This window comes from Giraffa tippelskirchi, chromosome 2 (genome assembly GCF_054371585.1).
Source record: "Giraffa tippelskirchi isolate mGirTip1 chromosome 2, T2T-mGirTip1v1.2.pri, whole genome shotgun sequence".
Lineage (NCBI taxonomy): Eukaryota > Metazoa > Chordata > Mammalia > Artiodactyla > Giraffidae > Giraffa > Giraffa tippelskirchi.
In genome coordinates this window covers 82,399,691-82,424,631 of record NC_137276.1, presented here as the reverse complement: position 1 = coordinate 82,424,631, position 24,941 = coordinate 82,399,691, and the positions used below count along the sequence as shown (strand labels likewise).

At 39.0% G+C, this 24,941-nt stretch overlaps 1 protein-coding gene and 1 long non-coding RNA gene across 5 annotated transcripts in view; both read right to left on the bottom strand.

The window, feature by feature from the left end:
- The window catches only part of HEATR1 (HEAT repeat containing 1), a 50,911-nt gene extending 45,206 nt beyond the window's left edge, over positions 1-5,705 (bottom strand). For 2 of the 4 annotated variants that reach the window (XR_014076608.1, XM_081569355.1), the window contains exons 1-6: positions 5,595-5,705; positions 5,117-5,277; positions 4,388-4,604; positions 2,417-2,558; positions 820-921; positions 244-384 (exon numbers count right to left, since the gene is read on the bottom strand). Coding sequence is in view for 3 of the 4 variants with exons in the window: in XM_081569355.1 (XP_081425481.1) it covers positions 244-384; positions 820-921; positions 2,417-2,558; positions 4,388-4,604; positions 5,117-5,258 (744 nt within the window). In the remaining variant the exon portion in view is untranslated. Of the gene's footprint in view, positions 1-243; positions 385-819; positions 922-2,416; positions 2,559-4,387; positions 4,605-5,116; positions 5,278-5,371; positions 5,455-5,594 lie in introns of those variants that run through there. The other 2 variants (XM_081569356.1, XM_081569357.1) reach the window with 2 other exon arrangements.
- Positions 5,706-18,700: 12,995 nt separating this feature from the next.
- LOC145538047 (uncharacterized) lies at positions 18,701-22,539 on the bottom strand. The gene is made up of 2 exons (XR_014076610.1): positions 22,247-22,539; positions 18,701-20,350 (listed from the first exon to the last, which is right to left on the bottom strand). It is a non-coding gene; the product is annotated as an uncharacterized LOC145538047 (long non-coding RNA).
- Positions 22,540-24,941: the final 2,402 nt, after the last annotated feature.

The following is a 24,941-nucleotide window of genomic DNA, read 5'->3' as shown; positions in this document are numbered from 1 at the left end:
AACGCCAAATCTTAACCGCTGGACCAGCCAAGTCACCCAGTGGTCATTCTTAAGGAGCTTCCTAGCTAAGATTCCACTCTGGTAAATTTTTAAGAAGTCATATTTTTTACCTGAAGATTAAATTTCATCAACCATCTGAAATAAACTGCCAATATAAAAACATTTATGCCTAAGTGAAATTTTCAAAAGCAAGAAAATTTCTTTCAGTACAAAATAATCTATTTTACATATAAGCAGGCCAACCTTTTGAATATACGGAAACAGCTTGGCAACTATATTGTCAGATAAGTCCTCGGCAGCCACCAGAGCAGACACAATGGTAGAGGCATAGAAAGTTAAGAGTACCCTCAACTGAGTGGAACTCCCAGGATACTCAGCAAAAGCCTGGAACAAAAACCACAAACCAAACACATTTAGGAGTGAAAAGCTAATGAGATATAAGTATAAAAGTATTTATAGCGCTCCTCGACTACTTCAGGCTGACACTTTAATTTTACTATATAATATTAAATACATTTAACAGTTCAATTAAACATGGCAAGAATGAACAACCTTCCTGACATTTTTAGACTGTGTCTTTGTTTAAACAGTCACTGTAAAGAATTTGACAAGGAAGACAATAATTTATTTTTGTAGAAAAACAGCTTTGGTGATGAAAGACTGATCAAGCTGCTCATGTTCCAAAAGAGGAAATCACTTAACAAAAGGCACTTCTTCAAAGTCCCACTATTACTACAGAAGGCCTTCATTTGCTTTCTCCAGGCCAAGGAAACAACATTCTAATGGAATTATACGTTCATGAAACAGTATACTACTCACCTTCACAGATTTTGTCACCAGACTACAAATGAAATCCATGAATCCAAGATCTTTGTAGCAGTGGGTAACCAAAGTTCCTTTAGCTAAGGGCACTCCAGATTGCTGTTACAGACAGGAAGAACCAACTATTACTAAGGATAATTCATCAACTCATCACTCAAGTACCTACCAAAGTAACAGCTTCCAACTGCTACAGTTCATTAATACAAAATATAGTCTTCCATTATAACTGGTGGTAAAGAAGAGATTAACATATAAAATTGTGCTAACTTAAATTCAAAAGAGAAGGGCCAGCAATGAGTGTGGAGGTACTCAGTGAAAAATGGTTATTTATCATGTGTTCCATTTTGATATGTATTTATCTAAATCCGGATTCTCTAGATTCTTAGTAACTCTACCAGTTAGACTTGGTTTTTGAGTCAATGTGATATAGTTTTGTCACTGCTTTACAGTAACACTAGTAACAGAAATAGACTAGGAACCCAGTCAACTTATACTGCTCCTCCCATGACCTAGCACTGTGCATGGCACATATAAGTGCTCAATAAATTTTGAATAGATCAACGAAAAGGTAATTTGCAGCAAATTTTAATAGGTAAGTATGGTTTGGATACCTGAAACAAGTGTGTCTAGAGAACAGCAGGGTCTGTGTGTAGATTAGGGAAAAAAATAATCTTAATGTTACTAGCAGAATGAATACTGAGTCAAAGTTTGATAGGCTTTATTACAGGTTGGCCTTCTCTTCCTGAATATTCTTTAGTTTAAGTGCTTTACATCCAAATTCTTTTCTTCTTATTATTAAAATTCCTATTCCTTTCTCTTTACTAATTCTGATCATGGACCGCCTGTCATCAGCCAGAAAGTTACTTGTTCCATGGTCACAGCCTGTTAGCCTACTTTCATCCCATTTGTCACCTGCTGGCCCAAATCACCACACTCAAAATTTAATAAAATTCTTGCTAACAACATACATCTACTTTCTTTACTATAGTTACAAACAAGGTGGTAATGACAAGTCAGTTGTTTTCCTACAAAATCATGCTATCTGATCTCAGCCAGAGCCTTCCTGTAAGGCAATCATCCTATTATTTATCTGTAAATTAATTCTTAGCATCTTCTTCACAATAATAATTTCCTGAAGTCCTTCATTTTTTTTTTTTTACTTTCTCTAAGTATTTTATGCTTTTCTTCACCTAACATTTTTAAGCTTTTCAGTTCCAAAATTCTAAATGCCAGACTGCACAGTCTAGTGGAAAGACAAGCTCTAGAATCAGATCTAGATTTAAATCTCAAGTCTGCCACTTTAGAGCTGCTTGAACTTTGGTGAGTAACTTAATTCTCCGAGCCTGTACTCATCTGTAAGAAGTTTTGTTGTGAGAATCAAAGATAACAAAATACAAACTGCCTATCCTACTATCAAGTACCAAATAAAAGCCAGCTATTATTCATAATAATTTCAAATGGAAGCTAGGAAACAAAAGTGATGGAGGTAATACTTGGTGTACTCTTAGGAACACCAATGGCTTTATTTTTTCCAAATAATACCTTTTATGAAGGCTTGCAATTAATACAGATACATGTCATTCAACAATCATACCTTAATTGGTAATAACCAGAACCATTTGTGCTTTGAATTATTAATTTTTAGAAGCTGTATAACCCGCACAAATATTCTTGTCTCATGGTATGGCAGAACACAAGCAATGAGGCTATCTTGATTATAAAGATGGATATGGAACCTGGAGAAAAAAGAAGCAAACAATTGAAACTGATACAAAACTTACAAGCATATATTTCCTTATGTGCCCAAATGGTACATCAGTGACCTAAAGCCACTTAAAACAACAATAAAACTAGAAGCAAGGTAGAACACCTTAAAGCACAGGCATTAAAGTATTCAATAGGGTTGGCCAATTCTTATGCAGTAATATTTTTAAATATTCAATATCAAAATTGACATCCATTCACTTTTTCTCAACTTTTTAAAAAACCCATTTATTACATTAACATGATTTTGGGATCACTGCAGTCAAACCAACAGAAAACCAAACTGGGTCAACTAGGCAACACTCAATTTCTCTCTGTTCTCCCAAGTTCACCTTCCACAGCTGTTTCCTCAGTTTACCTAACTATTAATATCATGATCCTAAAACTAGAAAACTAATTACAAAAAAAATCATATTACCTTCTTTGAATAAAAAAATTATGAAATTACAAGCATATTTAATTTGCCCATGAACTGTACAAAACTTGGAATTGGTCATGCTACCCATTAACATAAGATCGATGTATTAATTCTGTCAGATTCATTAAATTCTTTCTAGCCTTTAAGATCTAAATCCTTTCTAGGCTTCTTTCTCAAGACGTTTTTCTTAATTCTCCCAGCCAAGTGATCCCTCTGTCCGTCTAAGCTCTCCTATCCCTTCTCTCTTATAGCACCATACCTCTTGCCTTTTATTAGTTCTATAGTAGGGCATTAGTGCTAGCCAAAATATCACTTCCCCCATGAAGCTTTCTTCAACTACTTCAGGCAGCACCATACACTCCCAAAACCTTGTATACACCCTTACTGTGGCATTTATTTCACAACGGTAAGAAAGGGCAGCATATTTATCCTTGTATTGAACTTAATGTTTGCTAAATAAATAAGTTACATGAATAAATATATGCAAAACCAAAGGCAGAAAGTACTCCTTACAATAATGATCTATTTGGGGGAAATTAAATGCTAGAAGACAGAGGGAAATAGTACAAATTTGACTCTTTTTTTGTCTGAAGAATCTAATGATGTGATAATCAGAAGACCCAGGTTAAACTATGTTTTCCCAATGACTCACTGGCTTCCCTTACCCCCAAGCCTCCAGTTAATGAATTGGAAGCCTTTCTACTTTTAAAACATACATAAGAAGAAAAAAAAATGTGTAAACTATGATGTCATAACAATGTGATGTAAATAAATGAGAAAATAAACTGAGTAAACTAAAGACAATTTCAAAAGGAGATGAAAGATCAGACCTTGGAAACAAATTTATATCGCTTACTAGTCATGTGACTCTGCCAACTTAGGTTTCTACACCTGTTTTCTCAATTGTATAAAGGGGATAAAAGAAGCACCTCCCCCACAGGAATGTTGTAAGCACTGAGGTAAGGCATACAAAGTGCTTACCATCAGGCCTGGTGTAAAGTGTTCCATACACATTAGCTATTACTGTTTTTCTTAAGTTATGGTATTTTAAAGAATAATATTGTTGTCTTCCCAAACCACAATTTTTGTTATTTTGGCAAGACGTTCAACAACAGTCTTTGCCCCAAATATGCATAAGCAATCTGTAATAGCGAAGTGACATAAGCCCCTTAGAACTAATGAGGTTAGATTATTTACTCAAGATCTTCTAAAAAGTAGTTTTACTTTTCACTATCAATAAAAATGAGTTCAACATAGACGGGCATGCTTATCTCACCCAATACAAATCGTGTTTACCTCAATATTTAAATTAATAAATGTTCTCACTACTTAAAAACATCAATGTTATCATCCCATAATTATTTCTGTAATTTCATTTGCTACCTGTGGATCAACCACTCCAGACACTTCTGTGCCGGCTTCAGCAGGAAGTAAGGGGACAAGTGAATAAGAAACAATGAAATGTTTTCATCCAGCTGTTTGTTCACTGCTTTGCTCTGAACGCTGCGCTCCAAGGTTTTTGCTAGCTGGCTGAACAACGGTGATTCAAATCGCTCAAATGAAGGATCAATTCCAAGCAGCTCTTCCAGGCCAGTGCATCCTAGGAAAACTCTCGTTTATTTAACAATTCTTTGCAAGTAAATTCGCGTCACCTTTCTTTTACAGTTTTAGTTTTCTCTATTCTTTTAGAATAATCTGTAATGCAGTCCCAAATATAGATTTCTACCCAACAGAGAAAATAAATTTCATCTCACCAAGGAGAAGAAAAAGTACCCCCAGGCAGGGGGCCTTTCTTCTTTTTTTCCAATACAATTTCAGTACAATAACTAGGCCAGTCCTTGGAAGACCCCTCCCTAACCCCCCAACCGCTGCTTCCAGCCTCTTCCTTTCTACACCTTAGATGACTCCCCCCAACCTTGGTGTGAAATTCAGATACTGCTACCTATACACATTTTACGCATCCAGAGCATAGTTATTTGCCATTCTCTTTCCCTTAACAACATAAGTCTAGTTAGCAAGTTACAAAGCGCTAAGAGAGCGGGTCAGAAAACACAGCAACATCCGGGTAACACACGCTTCCCAGGGCTGTTTCTAAGTTAAAAGGCAGCTCACCAATGGCAAAGGCGGTGTCTCTGTCGATGGTGGCCGCTTCCTTGGGATCAAACAACAGAGAGGCAACTTCATCTCTAGAAAAGAGACTGGCGTCACTCTGAGGGAGGGCGAGCCGTTGGAGCTGCTGGGCTAAGGACGTCATCTTTCACGTTGGCAGACTTCTAAAAAAACACAGGTTAAGAAGCAGACCCACTGTGAGAGCCCTCTACAAAATTGTAAGACGGCGTAACGGCAAACAGCAAATATCTCACGTACACGCAACTCTCCCCCGCACTGAGCGCGGCTGCGGACACATCACCTGCTGTCCAGGAACCCCTAGACGCGAAAAGTGCAAACCCTAAAACAACAGCGATAATAGCTAATGACATCCCCGAGGGCCGCTCCAAGCGTTTCTCAGCTCCAACTCCGCGGAAACTCGAAAACTCGGGGATACCTTACCCTCCCCTGCATACCGCCCCGACTCACAGCCCCTACTCACCCGGAGCTCGACTCTGGGCAGGACTCAGAAGCCAATGAATCTTCACAGCAGCTCCCACATGGGTACCAAGAAGTCCAGCTCTCGGCCGGAAATGTAGAGCACGCCTCGCGCGAACTTCCGGTTTCAGGCACTACGGCAAGAGAAGAGGTACAAGCTTACCGGAAAGCGAAACGATGACTCCGCCCCCGGGCGGCGAAGCCCCGCCCCCCCCGCCTCTTGGTCCTGATCTGTTCGAGGTTTGTGGTCTGTACTTGGCTCGCTGCAGGGTTTCAGTTTCTGACTGGGCCTTTTGTGAGCTTTGACGTTCCGTAGCGGGAATCTTTCATTCAACATACTTTTCCAGATTTTTACTACGCACCGGCAGCATGGCGCAGTGGTTAAAAGTGAGCCATGTAGTCACAACCTGGGTTAATATACCCGCTCTAGGGTCTTTGGGCTGTGTGAGCTGCACTGAATTCTCGTCTCTCAGGGTTCGGTATCTCCTCTATAAAATGAAAACAGGCTGAGAATTTCATCAGATGACCTACTGATCGCAGCGCTAGCCGCTAATATCCTGAAGCTTGGGGCCAGCCACTGTATTTCCGGAGTACACGCCCTGTGTGTTTCGTTGTTTTGTTTTTCACTAATCCTGGTGAAATACAATTTACAAACTGCATCGAACACTTTAGTTTAGCAATTCGATGAGTTTTAACAAAGGAATAAGTGGGTATCACTATCTGTCCATTCAAGACAAAGAAAGTTTCCATCGCCCCCAAAAGTTACCTCTGGCCCCTTTGCTGTGTTGCCCGCCCAACTCCTGGCCCCACTGGGCATCTTAGTATCACTATAGATTGGTGCTGCTGAAGAGTGTCCCATATTACTATACCGCAGCCTGTTCGCAAAGCAAGGGTATGTGCCCAAATGGAGTGAACTAGCCCCTCCAAGAAGCTGCACAGGATGCGGGAGTGAGATCGGATATCCTACCTGTATTTTTGGGATGCATTCGTTTCTCTTAGGACGTGGAGCTCTCTTTGATGCCAGGGTGTCAGTCTTTTTTCTTGAAGATTGTTGGAAACAGAGTTATAGTTTGAGGGGCTCCCTTCTCTACTCCATGCAGACCTCTCTTTTTCGTAAACACAACCTTTCATTGTTGTTTTGTCTTAACAGCATCTATAACAACCAAAAAAACTTCTCAGTTACTTCCAGAGATAGCTAATGATCTTTAGCATGGGGTGTTGATTGCCTTGCAGAGAATGATGTGGTTTTTTTAAGTTCCAGGGATATCTCTTTCATCCTTAAAAACAGATCTCTCAAAGGAATTTTTGTTGTTGTTCTTTACAAAAAGGATCAGCTTTGGGAGAAATGAAAATGAGGCCTATTTTTATCCACAAGACATATTTGTTTTTTCGCTTAAAAAAATCCTCATATTTTTACAAGCCTCATCAAAGTGCAAATAAACAGAAAGATGCCACATGTGTTTGGTTCAATCATGTTTGTATTAGTTCCAGTGGTATATGGTACTGTGCTGAATTTTACTTTAGAAGTAAATGAGAAGAAAAAAAATTTTTTTAAGTAAACTAGAAAAGTAAAAAGAAAAAGTCAGAGATTCTTAAATATAATATCTGTTTTAAAAAACATGCTGTGACCTTGAATTGTGTATTTTTCTCCATTTTAAAGTAATTGTTTGGATATATTCCTGATTGTTTTCTGATTACTACCTCCTCAGTTTTTGTGATTATAAACTTGTCTCCTGGTTTGTTTATTCAGCTGAGGACCAGAGCAAACTTCTTTTCTGTTGTTACTTGAATTTAAAATATTGGTCATAGATCATCTGTTGCTCTGCAATTCCTCTTAATACCCTTTTAATGCATTTTGCCATTTGACACTCATTAAATCCAAAATTTTAGCCATAGTGATATGTATTTCTTGATGCAAGGGTAAGCATTGTTTTCAGATATGATATATTAACCATTCATTCTTTCATTTGATGGGAGATATCATATGGCAGAGTGATCGATTCTGCTGCTTATTTCAATCACTGTTCGTGGCAAGGACTCTAACCCAAAAAAAAACAAGTTTGTAAGAGTGACTTGAATAAATGAGCTCTTTTTTAAAGGACTTTTAAAAGCCCTCCCTCACCCCTTTCTTCTTTACTCCAGAGCACAGATACTTTCATTCCATATGTACTTTATACCAAGCTAGGCATACAGTGTGGACAAGATAGCTTAAGTTTTCTGCTCTTGTGGGATTTACATCCCACCCAGGAAGTGACAGGTAAAAGGCAAATAGATAAATCAGAAAAACATCAGGTAATGTAATAAAAGCTCTGCTGGCAATAATAAAAAGCCATACTGCTGCTGCTGCTAAGTCGCTTCAGTCATGTCCAACTCTGTGCGACCCCATAGACAGCAGCCCACCAGGCTCCCCTGTCCCTGGGATTCTCCAGGCAAGAACACTGGAGTGGGATGCCATTGCCTTCTCTGAAAAAGCCATAGGATAGGGGTAAAAGAGGGTGGGCATCATTAATTTGAGTGGTTGGAGAAGGACCCTCTGAGGAGAGAACATTTAAGCCAGGACCTGAATGACTAGTCTTGATAAACTGGAAATACCCTAGACAGGATCAATCTTGATGTTCACTCCAATCACAGCAAGGCTCTTTTCTGCCTATCAAGTATACCAAGCTTGTATTTTCTTCACAGAGTTACAACTACCTCGAATGATCTGATTTGTTTGCTTACCTATTTATTTCTTGTATCCACTCATAGAATACTGTCTTCACACTGGCATGGAGCCTGTCCCTAAGATTTTGGTGCCAAGGCAAAGGTACAGATGGAGACGCAGCTGTCAGTCTAAATACTTAAGAGATATAAATCAACCTAACACACTGTAACCTTGGATATGTTATAACCTTTAACTTTGATGAAAAAAAAAACCCGAGTATAATGACAAAACAAAAATATTTTCATATGACTGAAAGACAACAAAATACAAAAGATGACAGCATTTAATTATTATACCTGTCTGGATACAATATGGGCTTCTGTGGTGGCCCACTGGTAAAAAATCTGCCTGCAATACAGGAGAGGCAGGATCAATCTCTGGGTTGGGAAGAGCCCCTGGAGGAGGAAAATGGCTACCCACTCTAGTATTCTTGCCTGGGAAATCCCATGGACAGAGGAGCCTAGTGGGCTACAGTCCATGGAGTTGCAAAGAGCTGGACACAACTGAGTGACTAAGCATGCACACATGCACACACTGGATACAATATTGGTTGACTGAGAGTTAATGGAATGGGTGAATTTAACTCAGATGACCATTATATCTACTAGTGTGGGCAAGATTCCCTTGGAAGAAATGGAGTAGCCATCATAGTCAACAAAAGAGTCCAAAATGCAGTACTTGGATGCAATCTCAAAAGCGACAGAATGATCTCTCTTCGTTTTCAAGGCAAACCATTCAATATCACGGTAAATCAAGTCTATGCCCCGACCAGTAACGCTGAAGAAGCTGAAGTTTAACAGTTCTATGAAGACCTACAAGACCTTCTAGAACTAACACCCCCAAAAGATGTCCTTTTCATTATAGGGGACTGGAATGCAAAAGTAGGAAGTCAAGAAATACCTAGAGTAACAGGCAAATTTGGCCTTGGAGTACAGAATGAAGCAGGGCAAAGGCTAATAGAGTTTTGCCAAGAGAATGCACTGGTCATAGCAAACACCCTCTTCCAACAACACAAGAGAAGACTCTACACATGGACATCACCAGATGATCAACATCAAAATCAGATTGATTATATTCTTTGCAGCCAAAGATGGAGAAGCTCTATACAGTCAGCAAAAACAAGACCGGGAGAAGACTGTGGCTCAGATCATGAACTGCTTATTGCCAAATTCAGACTTAAATTGAAGAAAGTGGAGAAAACCACTAGACCATTCAGGTATGACCTAAATCAAATTCCTTATGGCTATACAGTAGAAGTGAGAAATAGATTTAAAGGACTAGATCTGATAGACAGAATACCTGATGAACTATGGATGGAGGTTCGTGACGTTGTACAGGAAACAGGAATCAAGACCATCCCCAAGAAAAAGAAATGCAAAAAAGCAAAATGGCTGTCTCAGGAGGCCGTACAAATAGCTGTGAAAAGAAGGGAAGCGAAAAGCAAAGGGGAAAAGGAAAGATATACCCATTTGAATGCAGAGTTCCAAAGAATAGCAAGGAGAGATAAGAAAGCCTTCCTCAGCGATCAATGCAAATAGAGGAAAACAATAGAATGGGAAAGACTAGAGATCTTTTCGAGAAAATTAGAGATACCAAGGGAACATTTCATGCAAAGATGGGCACAATAAAGGACAGAAATGGTAGGGCCCTAACAGAAGCAGAAGATATTAAGAAGAGGTGGCAAGAATACACAGAAAAATTGTACAAAAAAATTCTTCAGGACCCAGACAATCACGATGGTGTGATCACTCACCTAGAGCCAGACATCCTGGAATGTGAAGTCAAGTGGGCCTTAGGAAGCATCACTACGAACAAAGCTAGTAGAGGTGATGGAGTTCCAGTTGAGCCATTTCAAATCCTAAAAGATGACGCTGTGAAAGTGCTGCACTGAATATGCCAGCAAATATGGAAAACTCAGCAGTGGCCACAGGACTGGAAAGGTCAGTTTTCGTTCCAATCCCAAAGAAAGGCAATGCCAAAGAATGCTCAAACTGCCGCACAATTGCACTCATCTCACACACTAGTAAAATAATGCTTAAAATTCTCCAAGCCAGGCTTCAGCAATACGTGAACCGTGAACTTCCAGATGTTCAAGCTGGTTTTAGAAAAGGCAGAGGAACCAGAGATCAAATTGCCAACATCCGATGGCTCATCAAAAAAGCAAGAGAGTTCCAGAAAAACATCTATTTTTGCTTTATTGACAATACCAACGCCTTTGACTGTGTAGATCACAACAAACTGTGGAAAATTCTGAAAGAGATGGGAATACCAGACCACCTGATCTGCCTCTTGAGAAACCTGTATGCAGTTCAGGAAGCAACAGTTAGAATTGGACATGGAACAACAGACGGGTTCGAAATAGGAAAAGGAGTATGTCAAGGCTGTATATTGTCACCCTGCTTATTTAACTTATATGCAGAGTACATCATGAGAAACGCTGGGCTGGAGGAAGCACAAGCTGGGATCCAGATTGCCAGGAGAAATATCAATAACCTCAGATATGCAGTTGACACCACCGTTATGGCAGAAAGTGAAGAAGAACTAAAGAGCCTCTTGATGAACATGAAAGAGGAGAGTGAAAAAGTTGGCTTAAAGCTCAACATTCAGAAAACTAAGATCATGGCATCCAGTCCCATCACTTAGTGGTAAATAGATGGGGAAAAAGTGGAAACAGTGGCAGACTTTATTTTTCTCGGCTCCAAAATCCCTGCAGATGGTGACTGCAGCCACGAAATTAAAAGACGCTTGTTCCTTGGAAGGAAAGTTATGACCAACCTAGATAGCATATTTAAAAGCGGAGACATTACTTTGCCAACAAAAGTCCGTCTAGTCAAGGCTATGGTTTTTCCAGTGGTCATATATGGATGTGAGAGTTGGACGGTGAAGAAAGCTGAGCGCTGCAGAATTGATGCTTTTGAACTGTGGTGTTGGAGAAGACTCTTGAGAGTCCCTTGGACTGCAAGGACATCCAACCAGTCCATCCTAAAGGAGATCAATCCTGGGTGTTCATTGGAAGGACTGATATTGAAGCTGAAACTCCAATACTTTGGCCATCTCATGCAAAGAGCTGACTCATTGGAAAAGACCCTGATGCTGGGAAAATTGAGGGCAGGAGGAGACGGGGACGACAGAGGATGAGATGACTGGCTGGCATCACCAACTTGATGGACATGGGTTTGGGTGGACTTAGGGAGTTGGTGATGGACCGGGAGGCCTGGCGTGCTGCAATTCATGGGGTCGCAAAGAGTCGGACATGACCGAGCGACTGAACCGAACTGAACTGAGAGTTAATAGATTCCCTATATATTTAGCCCATAGAACTTTGCCTTCATGTCAGCATAATTACCAATTATGTTGTTTAATTCCGACTTTCACAAATTGTGCCCTATTGACAAAAATGATTGAAAAGATTAAAAAATAAAATTTAATTGCATTCAAAGTGTACAAAATTTGAATGTTTTTCATAAAAATAAAAATTATGTAAAAAATCTGTACATTATATTTTTCACTTGTTCTCAATGTTTTCAAAAGAATTATCTTCAACAAGGCGAAAGCACGGGTTATAATGTCAACATTTTAAATAAAATTAAATAAAGCAAATTTTTATTTTTTGAAAATATAATTACCTTATTATAGTAAAATATTCATAAAGGTTGTTCACAAGTTTGTCATTCCATGTCTATCTAGTTGCCAGTGTAAAGAGTCAATATCCCACCACATCCCCTCTGCCAAAAAAAAGAAAAATCAGTATTCCCTTTCATTCATTTTATACTTATATCTGTGTTAGTCACTCAGTCATGTACAACTCTTTGCAACCCCATGGACTGTAGCCTGCCAGGCTCCCCTGTCCTTGGGATTCACAAGGCAAAAATACTGGAGTGAATAGCCATTCCCTTCTCCAAGGGATCTTCCCCAACCAGGGATCAAACCCGGGTTTCCCACTTTGCAGGCATATTTTTTATGTCTGAGCCACCAAGGAAGTCCTTATCTATATTTACCTGTTTTCAAATTTAAGGGTCATATGAATTGTTTAATGCTGTTAAAGGATCTTTAGTTACCACATCCAATATTTGAGAATATGTAGTACAGTAGTTCATGAGTACCTCCTGAACCGTAAATTGGAAAACAAAAGGAAACAATAAATTGCATGTTTGGAACTACTTAGAAATAATACTTTATACTTTCCTATGCAAAAATCTAATATGTACATGCGGTCTAAAAGGAAAAGTGTTGTGAGTTCATCAATTTGTCTTTTCTCTTACTTAAGCACTTCTGGATTTGAATCTTCCCCCTGTACTAAAGCAGTGTCCAGAAACAGTACAATCCACAAAGCTTCAGAACATTCATGCAAGGTTGTCTTTTATTTGAGAACACAGGGCGAGAAACTGTTTGCCTGAAGCTTAAGCATATAAATCAAAGACTGGAGATTCAGAGTTATGGAATGGGCCACAGCAGTGCTAAATGGCAGTTTCTGAAGGACAGACTTCTACATTTTAAAACAAATTTCTTACGTATTTGTGATATTCACGTGCAGACCTTGGGGAGTTCATCTTGCAGTGTCATATCTATTTGCCTTTTCATACTGTTCGTGGGATTCTCAAGGTAAGAATACTGACGTCCTTCTCCAGGAGACCATGTTTTGTCAGAACTCTCTACTTTGACCCATCCATCTTGGGTGGCCCCACACAGCATGGCTCATAGTTTCATTGAGTTGGACAAGGCTGTGGTCCATGTGATCAGTTTGGTTAGTTTTCTGTGATTGTGGTTTTCATTCTGTCTCTCCTCTGATGGAGAAGGATTAGAGGCTTATGGAAGCTTCCTGATGGGAGAAACTGACTGTAGGGGAAATCGGGTCTTGTTCTGAAGGGCAGGGCCATGTTCAGTAATTTTTTAACCCAATTTTCTGTTGGTGTGTGGAACTGTGTTCCCTCCCTGTTGTTTGGCCTGAGGCCAAACTACAATAGGGGTAATGAAGGTAATGGCGATCTCCTTCAAAAGGACTTGTGCACACATTGTTGTATTCAGTGACCCTGACCCTGCAGCAGGCCACTGTTGGCCCACGCCTCCACCAGAGACTCCTGGACACTCACAGGCAAATCTGGCTCAGTCTCCTGTGGGGACACTGTTTTTCTCCTGGCTCCTGGTGAGCACAAGGTTTTGTTTGTGTCCTCCTAGAGTCTGTTTCCCCAGTCCTCTGGAAGTTCTGTAATCAAATCCCACTGGCCTCCAAAGTCAAATTCCCTGGGGGTTCTCAGTCCTTTGCTGGATCCCGAGGTTGGGAAATCTGTTGCGGGTCCTAGAACTTTCTTAACAGTGCTAGAATTTTTTGGGGTATAATTGCTCTGCAGTTTGTGGGACCTAACAGAAGCAGAAGATATTAAGAAGAGGTGGCAAGAAAACACAGAAGAACTATACAAAAAAGATCTTAATGACCCAGATAACAATGATGGTGTGATCACTCATTTAGAGCCAGACATCCTGGAGTGCAAAGTGGGCCTTAGGAAGCATCACTGCAAACAAAGCTAGTGGAGGTGATGGAATTCAAGCTGAGTTATTTCAAATCCCAAAGGATGATGCTGTGAAAGTGCTACACTCAATATGCCAGCAAATATGGAAAACTCAGCAGTGGCCACAGGACTGGAAAAGGACAGTTTTCATTCCAATCCCAAAGAAAGGCAATGCCAATGAATGTTCAAACTACTGCACACACAACTGCACTCATCTCATATGCTAGCAAAGTAATGCTCAAAATTCTCCAAGGCAGGCTTCAACAGTATGTGAACTGAGAACTTCCAGATGTTCAATTTGGATTTGGAAAAGGCAGAGGAACCAGAGATCAAATTGCCAACATATGTTGGATCATAGAAAAAGCAAGAGAATTCCAGAAAAACATCTACTTCTGCTTTACTGACTATACCAAAGCCTTTGACTGTGTGGATCACAACAAACTGTGGAAAATTCTTCAAGAGATGGGAACACCAGATCACTTCACCTACCTCTTGAGAAATCTGTATGCAGGTCAAGAAGCAACAGATAGAACCGGACATGGAACAACGGACTGGTGTGTCAAGACTGTATATTGTCACCCTGCTTATTTAAATTCTAGGCAGAGTACATCATCTGAAATGCCAGGCTGGATGAAACACAAGCTGGAATTAAGATTGCCGGGAAAAATAGCAATAACCTCAGATATGCAGATGACACCACCCTTATGGCAGAAAGCAAAGAGGAACAAAAGAGCCTCTTAATTAAAGTGAAAGAGGAGCATGAAAACCTGGCTTAAAACTCAACATTCAAAAAACTAAGATCATGGCATCTGGTCCCATCACTTCATGGCAAATAGATGAGGAAACAATGGAAACAGTGACAGACTTTATTTTCTTGGGTTCCAAAATCACTGCAGATGGTGACTATATCCATGAAATTAGAAGACATTTGCTCCTTGGAAGAAAAGCGGTGACCAACCTAGACAGCATATTGAAAAGCAGAGCACTACTTTGTCGACAAAGGTCTGTCTAGTCATAGCTATGGTTTTTCCAGTAGTCATGTATGGATGTGAGAGTTGAACTATAATGAAAGCTGAGTGCTAAAGAATTGATGCTTTTGAACTGTGGTGTTGGAGGAGGCTCTCCAATTTATTAACTGAAGAGTCCCTTCGACTGCAAGGAGATCCACCCAGTCCATCCTAAAGGAAATCAGTTCTGAATATTCATTGGAGGGACTAATGCTGAAGCTGAAACTCCAATAGTTTGGCCACCTGATGTGAAGAACTGACTCACTGGAAAAGACCCTGATGTTGGGAAAGACTGAAGGCAGGAGAAGGGGATGACAGAGGAGGAGATGGTTGGATGGCATCACCGAGTTTGAGTAAGTTCGAGTTTGAGTAAGCTCTGGGAGTTGGTGATGGACAGGGAAGCCTGGCGTGCTACAGTCCATGGGGTCACAAAAAGTCGGACACGACTGAATGACTGAAATGAACTGAACTGATGTGCAGACCTTAAGCTGGTCCAAGGATGCTATTGAAGACAGGAATTTCTCAAGGTTGTGGCTGAATCACTGCTCCAAAGTAAAATGCTTGGCATATAGTTGACAGTAAATATTTATTAACTGAACAAATGAATGAATGAATGTAAATGCGTGTAAGCTCTAGCTCTATCTCCTTCCTGTTCAAGAAGTGTATATCAGAATGCAAGTAAGTAAGAGTAGCATTGTTACAGGAATAACTTAGAATTATTCTAACTATAATAAAAGAAAGTGATTCAGAAAATTCAAAATTGTGTTATTAGCAGATTATTCTCACCATATATTACAACTGATGGCATACTGTCTCCTTAAAAATGTATCTATTAATGAGAAACAAAATAAGATGTACATAGTTAACACTGTAAATGCAGCATATGAAATCTATACGTTAGCCAAGCGCCAACAAATAGATGACTGGTTCAATGAGAACTGAGAAGTTAAGAATTTGTTTCTTCATGTTGTGTCCTGCACAAAGTCATATACATTATTATGAAGCTGAGCACTTGTGATCTTGCCACCCAAAATTACAACTATTTTTTTCTGATTATTTTGAAAGGCACTGGTAGGAAGTTGAAAAAAAAAAAAATTGGAAATCAAACCACAGCAAATACCTGCTGTATCTTTAACAATCAGCAGATGGCACCAGAGCATTTTTCTGACCCCAGAGTGCATTCAGCTTATCTCCAGGTACCTTAAAGGAGCTATAGTTTTCAAACTTAAGATTTGAATGTGATGTACAATGATAAAAATTGGTTCATTAAATCTTCCACATAAATTAAGATTTTTATAAAAATCTACGATTTTAAACGTTATTTGGAAAGTGATGGGACTTTTAAATGTTTATGTTTTCTTAGCTAATGAGAAGCATTCACAATCATCTGTTTAATAAGTACCCTAAATAATAGGTGTGGGTAGCCTGAGTCCCTTCACTCCCACCCCATCCTAAGTTAAATTCCATTGCATATTTGCCACTGGAGAGATTTTTTTTTTTTATTAGAGTGATGGTGAAGTAGAGAACCAGGAAAGCCAACAAAGTGAAATAAATAGTTATCAGAAAATTTTGGGTGGGAGTAGGGGTTGGGGGAAGGACTTGGCTCTGTGTGAATCGGATTTGAAGAAGATCTTAGGGCAGAGAGAGGAGTTTGGGGGATAAATTGAAGAGAAGACCAGTTCTCTGTATGACGTGATATTAGACAGATTAGAGGTAAACAGAAAAAAAATACAATTTATTTGATTTGTATTACATTTGAATTCTTCCTTTGGTATTTTTAAAAGACTTCTATGAAGATTTCAATTTATTTTCAGTTCTATTTGGGATCCAGACTAATATTTCTTGTCGTGTAACTATGCTGTAGCTAGCTTCACGACCCAGTAAATCAGTCTAGTTTTATAGAGTTACTTAAGTGTAAATAAAGTGACAAAAAAACATATTTCCTGATGATATGATTATATACTAGAAAAGTCAAGGATTCAGTTCTGAAAACAATTGGATATAGTATAGAATACAGGTCATTAAATCAGTGCAAGTATATATACACATACAAACATACACGTGATGTCTAGAACATTTTATCTGTAATTTCAAGAAAACAAACTGAGAAAATAAAGACCAATTTCCAATAGTAAAACACACACATAAAAGTAACTGAGAGAAAAATGTATAAGGTCTTTGAGAACAAACTATAAAAGCCATTAGAGAGTTAAAATGAAAGGTTTGAATGAATGGAGAAGATTGATAGCTATATTATGCTCCTGGATAGGAAGCCAAATATTATACAAAATGTCTGTGTGCCATCTCAGAGTTAATATACATATTTAATTCAGTCTTAAGAAAAAATCCCAGATTTTTTTTTTAATTTGACAAAATGTTTCTTAAATTGATATAAAAGAGTAAGTATAAAAGAAGATATCTTAAAAATTCTCAGAGGAACACTTAATGGAAAAATATAATAGGGAAGATTAGCATTATCATGTGTTAAAAATATATGACAAAGCAGCTGCCAGTAAAAGAGTATAGCTCTGGGGCAAAATTAGATAAATAGATCCTCAGTACCCAAAGAGGTGGGTTTCCCAGGTGGCTCAGTGGTAAAGAACCTGCCTGTGATACAAGAGATGCAGGATACGTGGGTTTGATCCCTGGGTTGGGGAGATCCCTCGGAGGAGGGTATGGCAGCCCACTCCAGTATTCTTGCCTGGGAAATCCCATAGACAGAGGAGCCTGGCTATAGTCCATGGGGTCACAAAACAGTTGGGCAGGGCTTAGTGACTAAGCCGCCGCCACCACCACCACCACCACCCAAAGAGCTAGCTAATCAAGAAATAAACCCCAATTTTAGTAAGCATTTAAAATAGTACAATGTAAGTATCAAAAACAATCAGGGAAGAAAATTTTCACTAATTGGTGTTGGGGTAAATACTTTGAGTGGAGTGAAAAAAAAGTCAAAATGGATAATCACTTCAATCCATATGCAAGAAGGGACGCCAGATACCTAAAGAAATTATAGTTCTGAACAGAATGGAATAACAGGTACCGTTTTTACACTCCCACTGGAAACAACCAAAATGTGGACAAATATACGAAACAATGCTTTTCAAGACACTGTACAACAGGCAACTAAGTTGTCAATGATCCTAGAAAGAACTGAAACGAACAAGGTGAGCCCCATGGTTGCCCCAGTTTACCACCTTGGGCGAGTCTCCTGGCCGCAGTCCAAGAAGAGGAAACCCAGGCAGAGCAGGATGGACTCTTGGAGCTGAAGAAATGGACCTGAGAGTCCAGGGAGGACAAGGCAGCTGAAATTTGTAGCGCAGAGTATGAAGAGAGAACCTGAGAGAAGGCTCTGGAGACCTGCAGAGGGGCCCTCGAGTAATGGCTGGCACTTGCTGGTGAGGGAACTACCTCAAGCTGAGGAAAGAACAGTCTGAAAGAATCAGAGGGGACAATACCTGTATTCACACGTGACCAGGAATGAAATTCTATCCAATCATGAGGCTGTCATCTCAGTCATTTCACCAGTGAGAAAGAAACTACAATGTGTGAGATGAAAAATACACTACATGGGAATAATGACAAAGGAAATGCCACAGAGGACTTCCCAGGTGACACAGCAGTAAAGGATTCATCTGCCAATGCAGGAGAAGCAGGAGATGTGGGTTTGATCCCTGGGTCGGGAAGATCCCCTGGAGGAGGAAATGGCAACCCACTCCAGTATTCTTGCCTGGGAAATCCCATGGACAGAGGAGCCTGCCAGGCTACAGTCCATGGGGTCGCAAAGAATCGGACACGACTGAGCAACCAAGCACACACACCGGCATCACAGAAGAAAAGAACTTGAAAGCAAAGCAACAGGAAGTAATCAGAATGAAACATCCAGAGAAAAGAGTTTTTTGTTTGTTTGTTTGTTTAATGAACAAAACATTAGTAAACTATGGAACAGTTTCAAGTGGACTAATGTGTTTGTAATTTGAGTCCCCAAAGAAATGGAGCAGGCAGAAAAAATATTTGAAGAGGCAATCACTGGACATTTTCCCAATTTATGAAGAACGATGATCCATAGATCCAGGAAGCTCAATAAGCACCCACACAAGGAACAAGATGAAAACACTGAGTCTCATCATAATCAAATGCTGAAAATCTATATTAAAACAAATAGTAGAAAACCCAGAAAATAATGGAGCTGCATATTTATCAATATGGGGAATGATGTGAGAGAAGACTTTCTAGACATTTCAGAAAACAATTATTGAGGAAAAGTTCAGCAGATATAACTACATATAAATGGCAAATTTAAGTATCTTCTGCTTTTTAAAATAGTGGGTAAACAAACTAAACGACCTTTAAAAGACAAGCAACAGAGTGAAAAAACAACAAATACAGAAAATAAAAAGATAAAATATGTGTATATGTATGCTTTTAACACATAGCTCATAACAATAATGAGAAAAACACGGAGTTCAATAGATAAACAGCCAAAAAATATAAACAAATGATTCACATGTACAAAGTCCAATTATTAAATTTACAGGAAAATGTTCAACTCTGTATGAATGTAGATTAGATTAATGTACCATATACCTCCTAAATTGGCAAATTTTCTACAAAGTAATGTTTATTCCTGGAAAAAGCAGATTTTAATTTATATTTTGATGTATTACGAGTGATACTATAAATCGGTATCACCCTTTCAGATGCAATTTGGAAATATCCAGCAGGAATTCAAAATGTGTTTATATCCATTAACTTCCTAATTTCATTTCTGTTAAGTCTGTAGACATACAACATGCCACAGTTGTAAACAGACTGTTGTCACTTTATTACGTGGAATGATGGATTCTAGAAAGTAAAGTTACATACAATTAAATGTACAGTTAATACACAAGTATAGATTTTAAATATAAGTGTATAGTTTAACAGTTTAAAACAAAAATAATCAAAGATCAATTGAAAAATGAAAAAAATAATCAAAGGTCTTTTCCTAAATTATCTATGCATACCAACCATTTTTACATAATGTTATTTTTCATTTTAAGTCAGCTTCTAATATTTGAACTTTAATATAGTTAAGTTTTCTTCATAAATAGCTCCACGTAATTGATTAAAGAAAATCTGTTAACAAGTATTTAAATAAAAAAGGACATTTTGGGATATGCTTTTTAGTCCCAGTTTGATCGAGAAAAAATTGGCCTACATCACTGTATAAGGCATAGAATGTGATGGTTTCACTTACATATATTGTGAAATGATTACCACAATAAGTTCAGCTAAAATCCATCTTCTTAAATAGATCCAGTAAAAGGAAGAGAAAAGAGGTTTCTCCTTGTGATGAGAACTCTTAGGATTTATTCTGTAATAACTTTCCTATCTATTACACAGCAGTCGTCACTATAGTCACCATGTTGTACAGTACATTCTTCATACTTATAAGTGGACACTTGTACCTTTTGAATTATGTTATTTTTTCAAGGGCTTTTCTTTAGCCTTGGAACAAAAGAGCATACTTTGAAGAAGATATTCAGTTCTGGGAATCAGATTTCTATAACAGAAAGAATAATGAAATGAATTCACTCTATTTGCTATACATATAAAGACAAAAAATTTTTCAGTCTGTATCTCAGAGGACCTCTCTATAAAAATCATACTTATACAAATTTTAAGCTACAAGTGTAATTACAGACATTAAAGAATTCAAGGCCTTAGATTAAAGGGCAATGGCAACCCACTCCAGTATTCTTACCTGGAGAATCCTGTGGATGGAGGAGCCTGATGGGCTGCTGTCCATGGGGTCGTACAGAGTTGGACACAACTGAAGTGACTTAGCATGACTTAGCATAGCATATTCATATATAGGCAGTTATTATTTTGGACTGTCAGATAGGTAAATGAGGAATCCATTACATTAAAGCTCCAAAATTGGTCACATCGAAGTTCTCTGAACGTTTTAAAGGTTGGAAGGATTGTCGTATACCTTTAAAAGTTAATTGGATTAATAATAGCAAAAGGAGTTCTATTTCATTTCACAGGTTGTTAGTCTTGTATTTTCATTGAACATTCTATCAAGCATTTCAAAAGATCGCAGAATCTTTAGGGAACCATGGCTATTGTACAATAAGTACATCAAAGAAGACTGTAAAAATAACAGAATGAAATCTTATACATCCTTCTCCAATAATAAGGAGCTAGGGATCGCTGTGCAAGAGATATGATTCAATCAGAGTTTGCATGATTTGTAAGTGTAGTTTATACACAATGCTTTCTTAGAACTCATACCATGATCACCAATAAAATGAGTCTCCAAGTATACTCCAAGTTTGCCTGGAGTGTCAGTTCAAGTTAATTCAGTGAATGTCAACTACATCTCTGCAGTGTGCTTGACACTTTGATAAATGATGGAAAGATGACCAATACACAAGGCCTATGTTTTCCCAGAAAGAGGTGTTAGCAGAGTCTAGTACAGAGGCAGCCATTGAAAATAACCTCTGCCATCTGTGTAACAGACATGAGACCAGAGATTGACGGCACAAAAGGGGTGAGCTTTCCCCAGGGAGTTCATCTTCCCGTGAGCTGCATCTTGAAATGTTGAAAAGAAACAAACAAGGGGTGACATGCCTGGGGATAAGTTATTTTGAGCAGTGGATCTACCTGTGAAAAGTCACTGTGACACAGAGCAGAGAGTTTGGGGAACTGCCAGGCTGATAAGAACACGGAGTACACTCAAACAAAAAAGGCAAGAAAGGAAGCGGGATTGGGAGACCAAGATTGGATATGGAACATGCTCTAAGCCAAATCTCTCTAAGGCAGGAAAGTTATAAATCAGGTCAAAGGAGCAATGGCTGCTGGCAGAGATCAGTAGGAGGTGATTATGATAGTTCATCCTTGGGGTTATGTTAGCATTTTAATAAATTTCTTCACAAATGCCATTTAGACATTATTTCCTGCATTTTAGGGAATTTGGGGGTGAGGTGGGGATGGATACGTGTATCTGTATGGCTGAGTTCCTTTGCTGTCCACCTGAAAATATCACAACATTGTTAATCGTCCATGAAAAGTGAAAGTGTTAGTCTGTCATGTCTGACTCTTTGTGACCCGGTGGACTGTAGCCCACGAGGCTCCTCTGTCCATGGGATTCTCCAGTCAAGAATACTGGAGTGAGTTGCCAGGCCCTTCTCCAGGGGATCTTCCCAACCCAGGGATCGAGCCTGGGTCTCTCGTGCATTACAGGCAGATTCTTTACTGTCTGAGCCTATACTCCAATATAAAAGTTATTTTTTTTAAAGAAAAAAGAAACTATTTCCTTCATTTTATAGTATGATTGACTGCAAATTTAAAAGGTAAAAGTTTGAAAACTGTGCAAAGATTTTATGAAATAAAAAGCTACCAGGAAGGAAGGGGTCACATAAAAACCAATGGTAATTAAGACGTAAGCCTCTACCTATGTCTGGAGCTTGCTGGAGACTCACAAATGCCTTACATCTAGGAGCTGGCTTCCAAGTTCAGTTCAGTCGCTCAGTCATGTCCAACTCTTTGCCACCTCATGAATCGCAGCACGCCAGGCCTCCGTGTCCATCACCACTCCCAGAGTTTACCCAAACTTATGTCCATCGAGTTGGTGATGCCATCCAGCCATCTCATCCTCTGTCGTCCCCTTCTCCTCCTGCCCCCAATTCTTCCCAGCATCAGGGTCTTTTCCAATGAGTCAACTCTTCGCATGAGGTGGCCAAAGTATTGGAGTTTCAGCTTCAGCATCAGTCCTTTCAATGAACACCCAGGACTGATCTCCTTTAAGATGGACTGGTTGGATGTCCTTGCAGTCCAAGGGACTCTCAAGAGTCTTCTCCAACACCACAGTTTAAAAGCATCAATTCTTCAGCACTCAGCTTTCTTCACAGTCCAACTCTCACATCCATACATGACCACTGGAAAAACCATAGCCTTGACTAGACGGATCTTTGTTGGTAAAGTAATGTCTCTGCTTTTTAATATGCTATCTAGGTTGGTCATAACTTTCCTTCCAAGGGGTAAGTGTCTTTTAATTTCATGGCTGCAATCACCATCTGCAGTGATTTTGGAGCCCCCCAAAATAAAGTCTGACACTGTTTCCACTGTTTCCCCATCTATTTCCCATGAAGTGATGGGACCAGATGCCATGATCTTAGTTGGCTTCCAAACTGCCACTTAAAAGAAACAGTAATTCAATGGAATAGTGAGTGCCAGAGTCAGAAGGGCACATCAGTCAAACTAACCTTGACCTGGGTAGATTTTCCTTTGCTCTGTCATAATCATTTTTTCCCTACCTGAGGCTAACTGAAGATTTTATTAGCATTAGCATGATATCTACATATCTCAATTTAGCCAGAAAGACATTAACTGGTATAGTTTCATCAGTAGAATTACCAATAGTTAGAGTCCGTGTCAAATATTGAGCTTTTGTCCTTTAATTGTTACCACATGTAACATTGAATGAAAGATTATGTATTTCTAGTGCTTTTGTTACTTTTTTTTTTGGTGCTTCTTTTGTTTTTAGTTAAAATTCCTGACAATAGCAACATTTGTCTTCCTTAGAATCAGATGAGATTGTCAGATCCCATATCTCTAACTAGATCTCCCACCTCCTCTGGAATCCTCAGCAGAAATCTCAGGACTCTACATTATAGTTTTGCAGATAGATCAGAAAGAGCCCAGAAAAGTCCATTATGATGCCAGACATTTACGTCTTTAGGTGAAGGCAATTTTGTTTTCCATGTAACTCCACATGTAGCCTTTTATTTATTAAAAAAATTTTTTTTGCCACACCATGTAGCATGTGGGATCTTTAATTCCCTCACAAGGGATTGAACCCACACCCCTTGCATTGGAAGCACAGTCTTAACCACTGAAGAGCCAAGGAAAGCTCCCACATGTACCATTTTAGAACCGAGATGTCCTTAGAGATCATGCAATCCAACTCTTCCTCTTATAGATTAAGAAAGTTTCAATAGGATTCCATTTTCACTGACCACAGTGGCAGAATATAAGAAGATATATGATATTTAAAGTTGGCAAAAGTGTCCAGGAGGAACATTCTTGTACCTGATTAAGGAAAATATCAAATGGTATGTCTTGGGAGGGCAGTTTGGCACCACCTACACAAATGTTAAAAATGTATATCTTCTGGCTCATTTTAAGAAAGCAATCCTGCGACTTCCCTGGTGGTCCAGTGGTTAAGACACTGCACTCCCAGTGCAAAGGCAAGTTCCATCTCTGGTCAGGGAACTAAGATTCTGCATACAATGCAGCATGGCCAAAAAGCAGAAAAAAATTAAAAAGCTATCCTAAAGAAACCTAATACATACACATTGAATATATGTTCCAATGTGTTTGTTTCATAATTTTTAGATGGTGAACAATTGGGGGCAATGTAAACATTCTTCAGTAATGGAAATTGTTTCATTGACTAGGGTATCTCTGTACCATGAAATATAAGACTGCAGTTGGATAGAATGTCCACCATATAGTATTAAGTGGAAAAAGCAAATTATAAGATAATATATGGAGTTTGATCCCATTTTTATTTTAAAAATATGTTTTACCTTGTTATAGAGAAGTATATTTGAATGACATACACCAAATTTTTAACAGTGATTACATTATACCATGGAGTGGACTCAGAAAGTGAGGCAAAGTACATTTTTACTTTACATACTTAAATATTGCTTACAGTTTTTTTTAACGAGCATGCATTACTTTTATCTTTTCTTTTTTTGGAAGAAAAATCTGAGTCTCAGATAAGTGAAGTAATTTGTTCAAATCACTCAAACAGTTAGTGAAAATGACAGGATGAGAATCCAGGTTTTCTAATCCCAACCAGATGCTTTTTCTCCCAAAACAAGGCCTTGAGATACTTTACCTGAACATCTAGCTTCCTGCAGGGCTTCCTGGTGGCTCAGACGGTAAAGAATCTGCCTGCAACACAGGAGACCTGGGTTCGATCCTTGTGTCGGGAAGATCCCCTGGAGAAGGCAATGGCTACCCACTCCCATATTCTTGCCTGGAGAATTCCATGGACAGAGGAGCCTGGAGGGCTACAGTCCATGGGGTTACAAAAGAGTCAGATATGACTGACTAACAATACACACACACACTAGCTT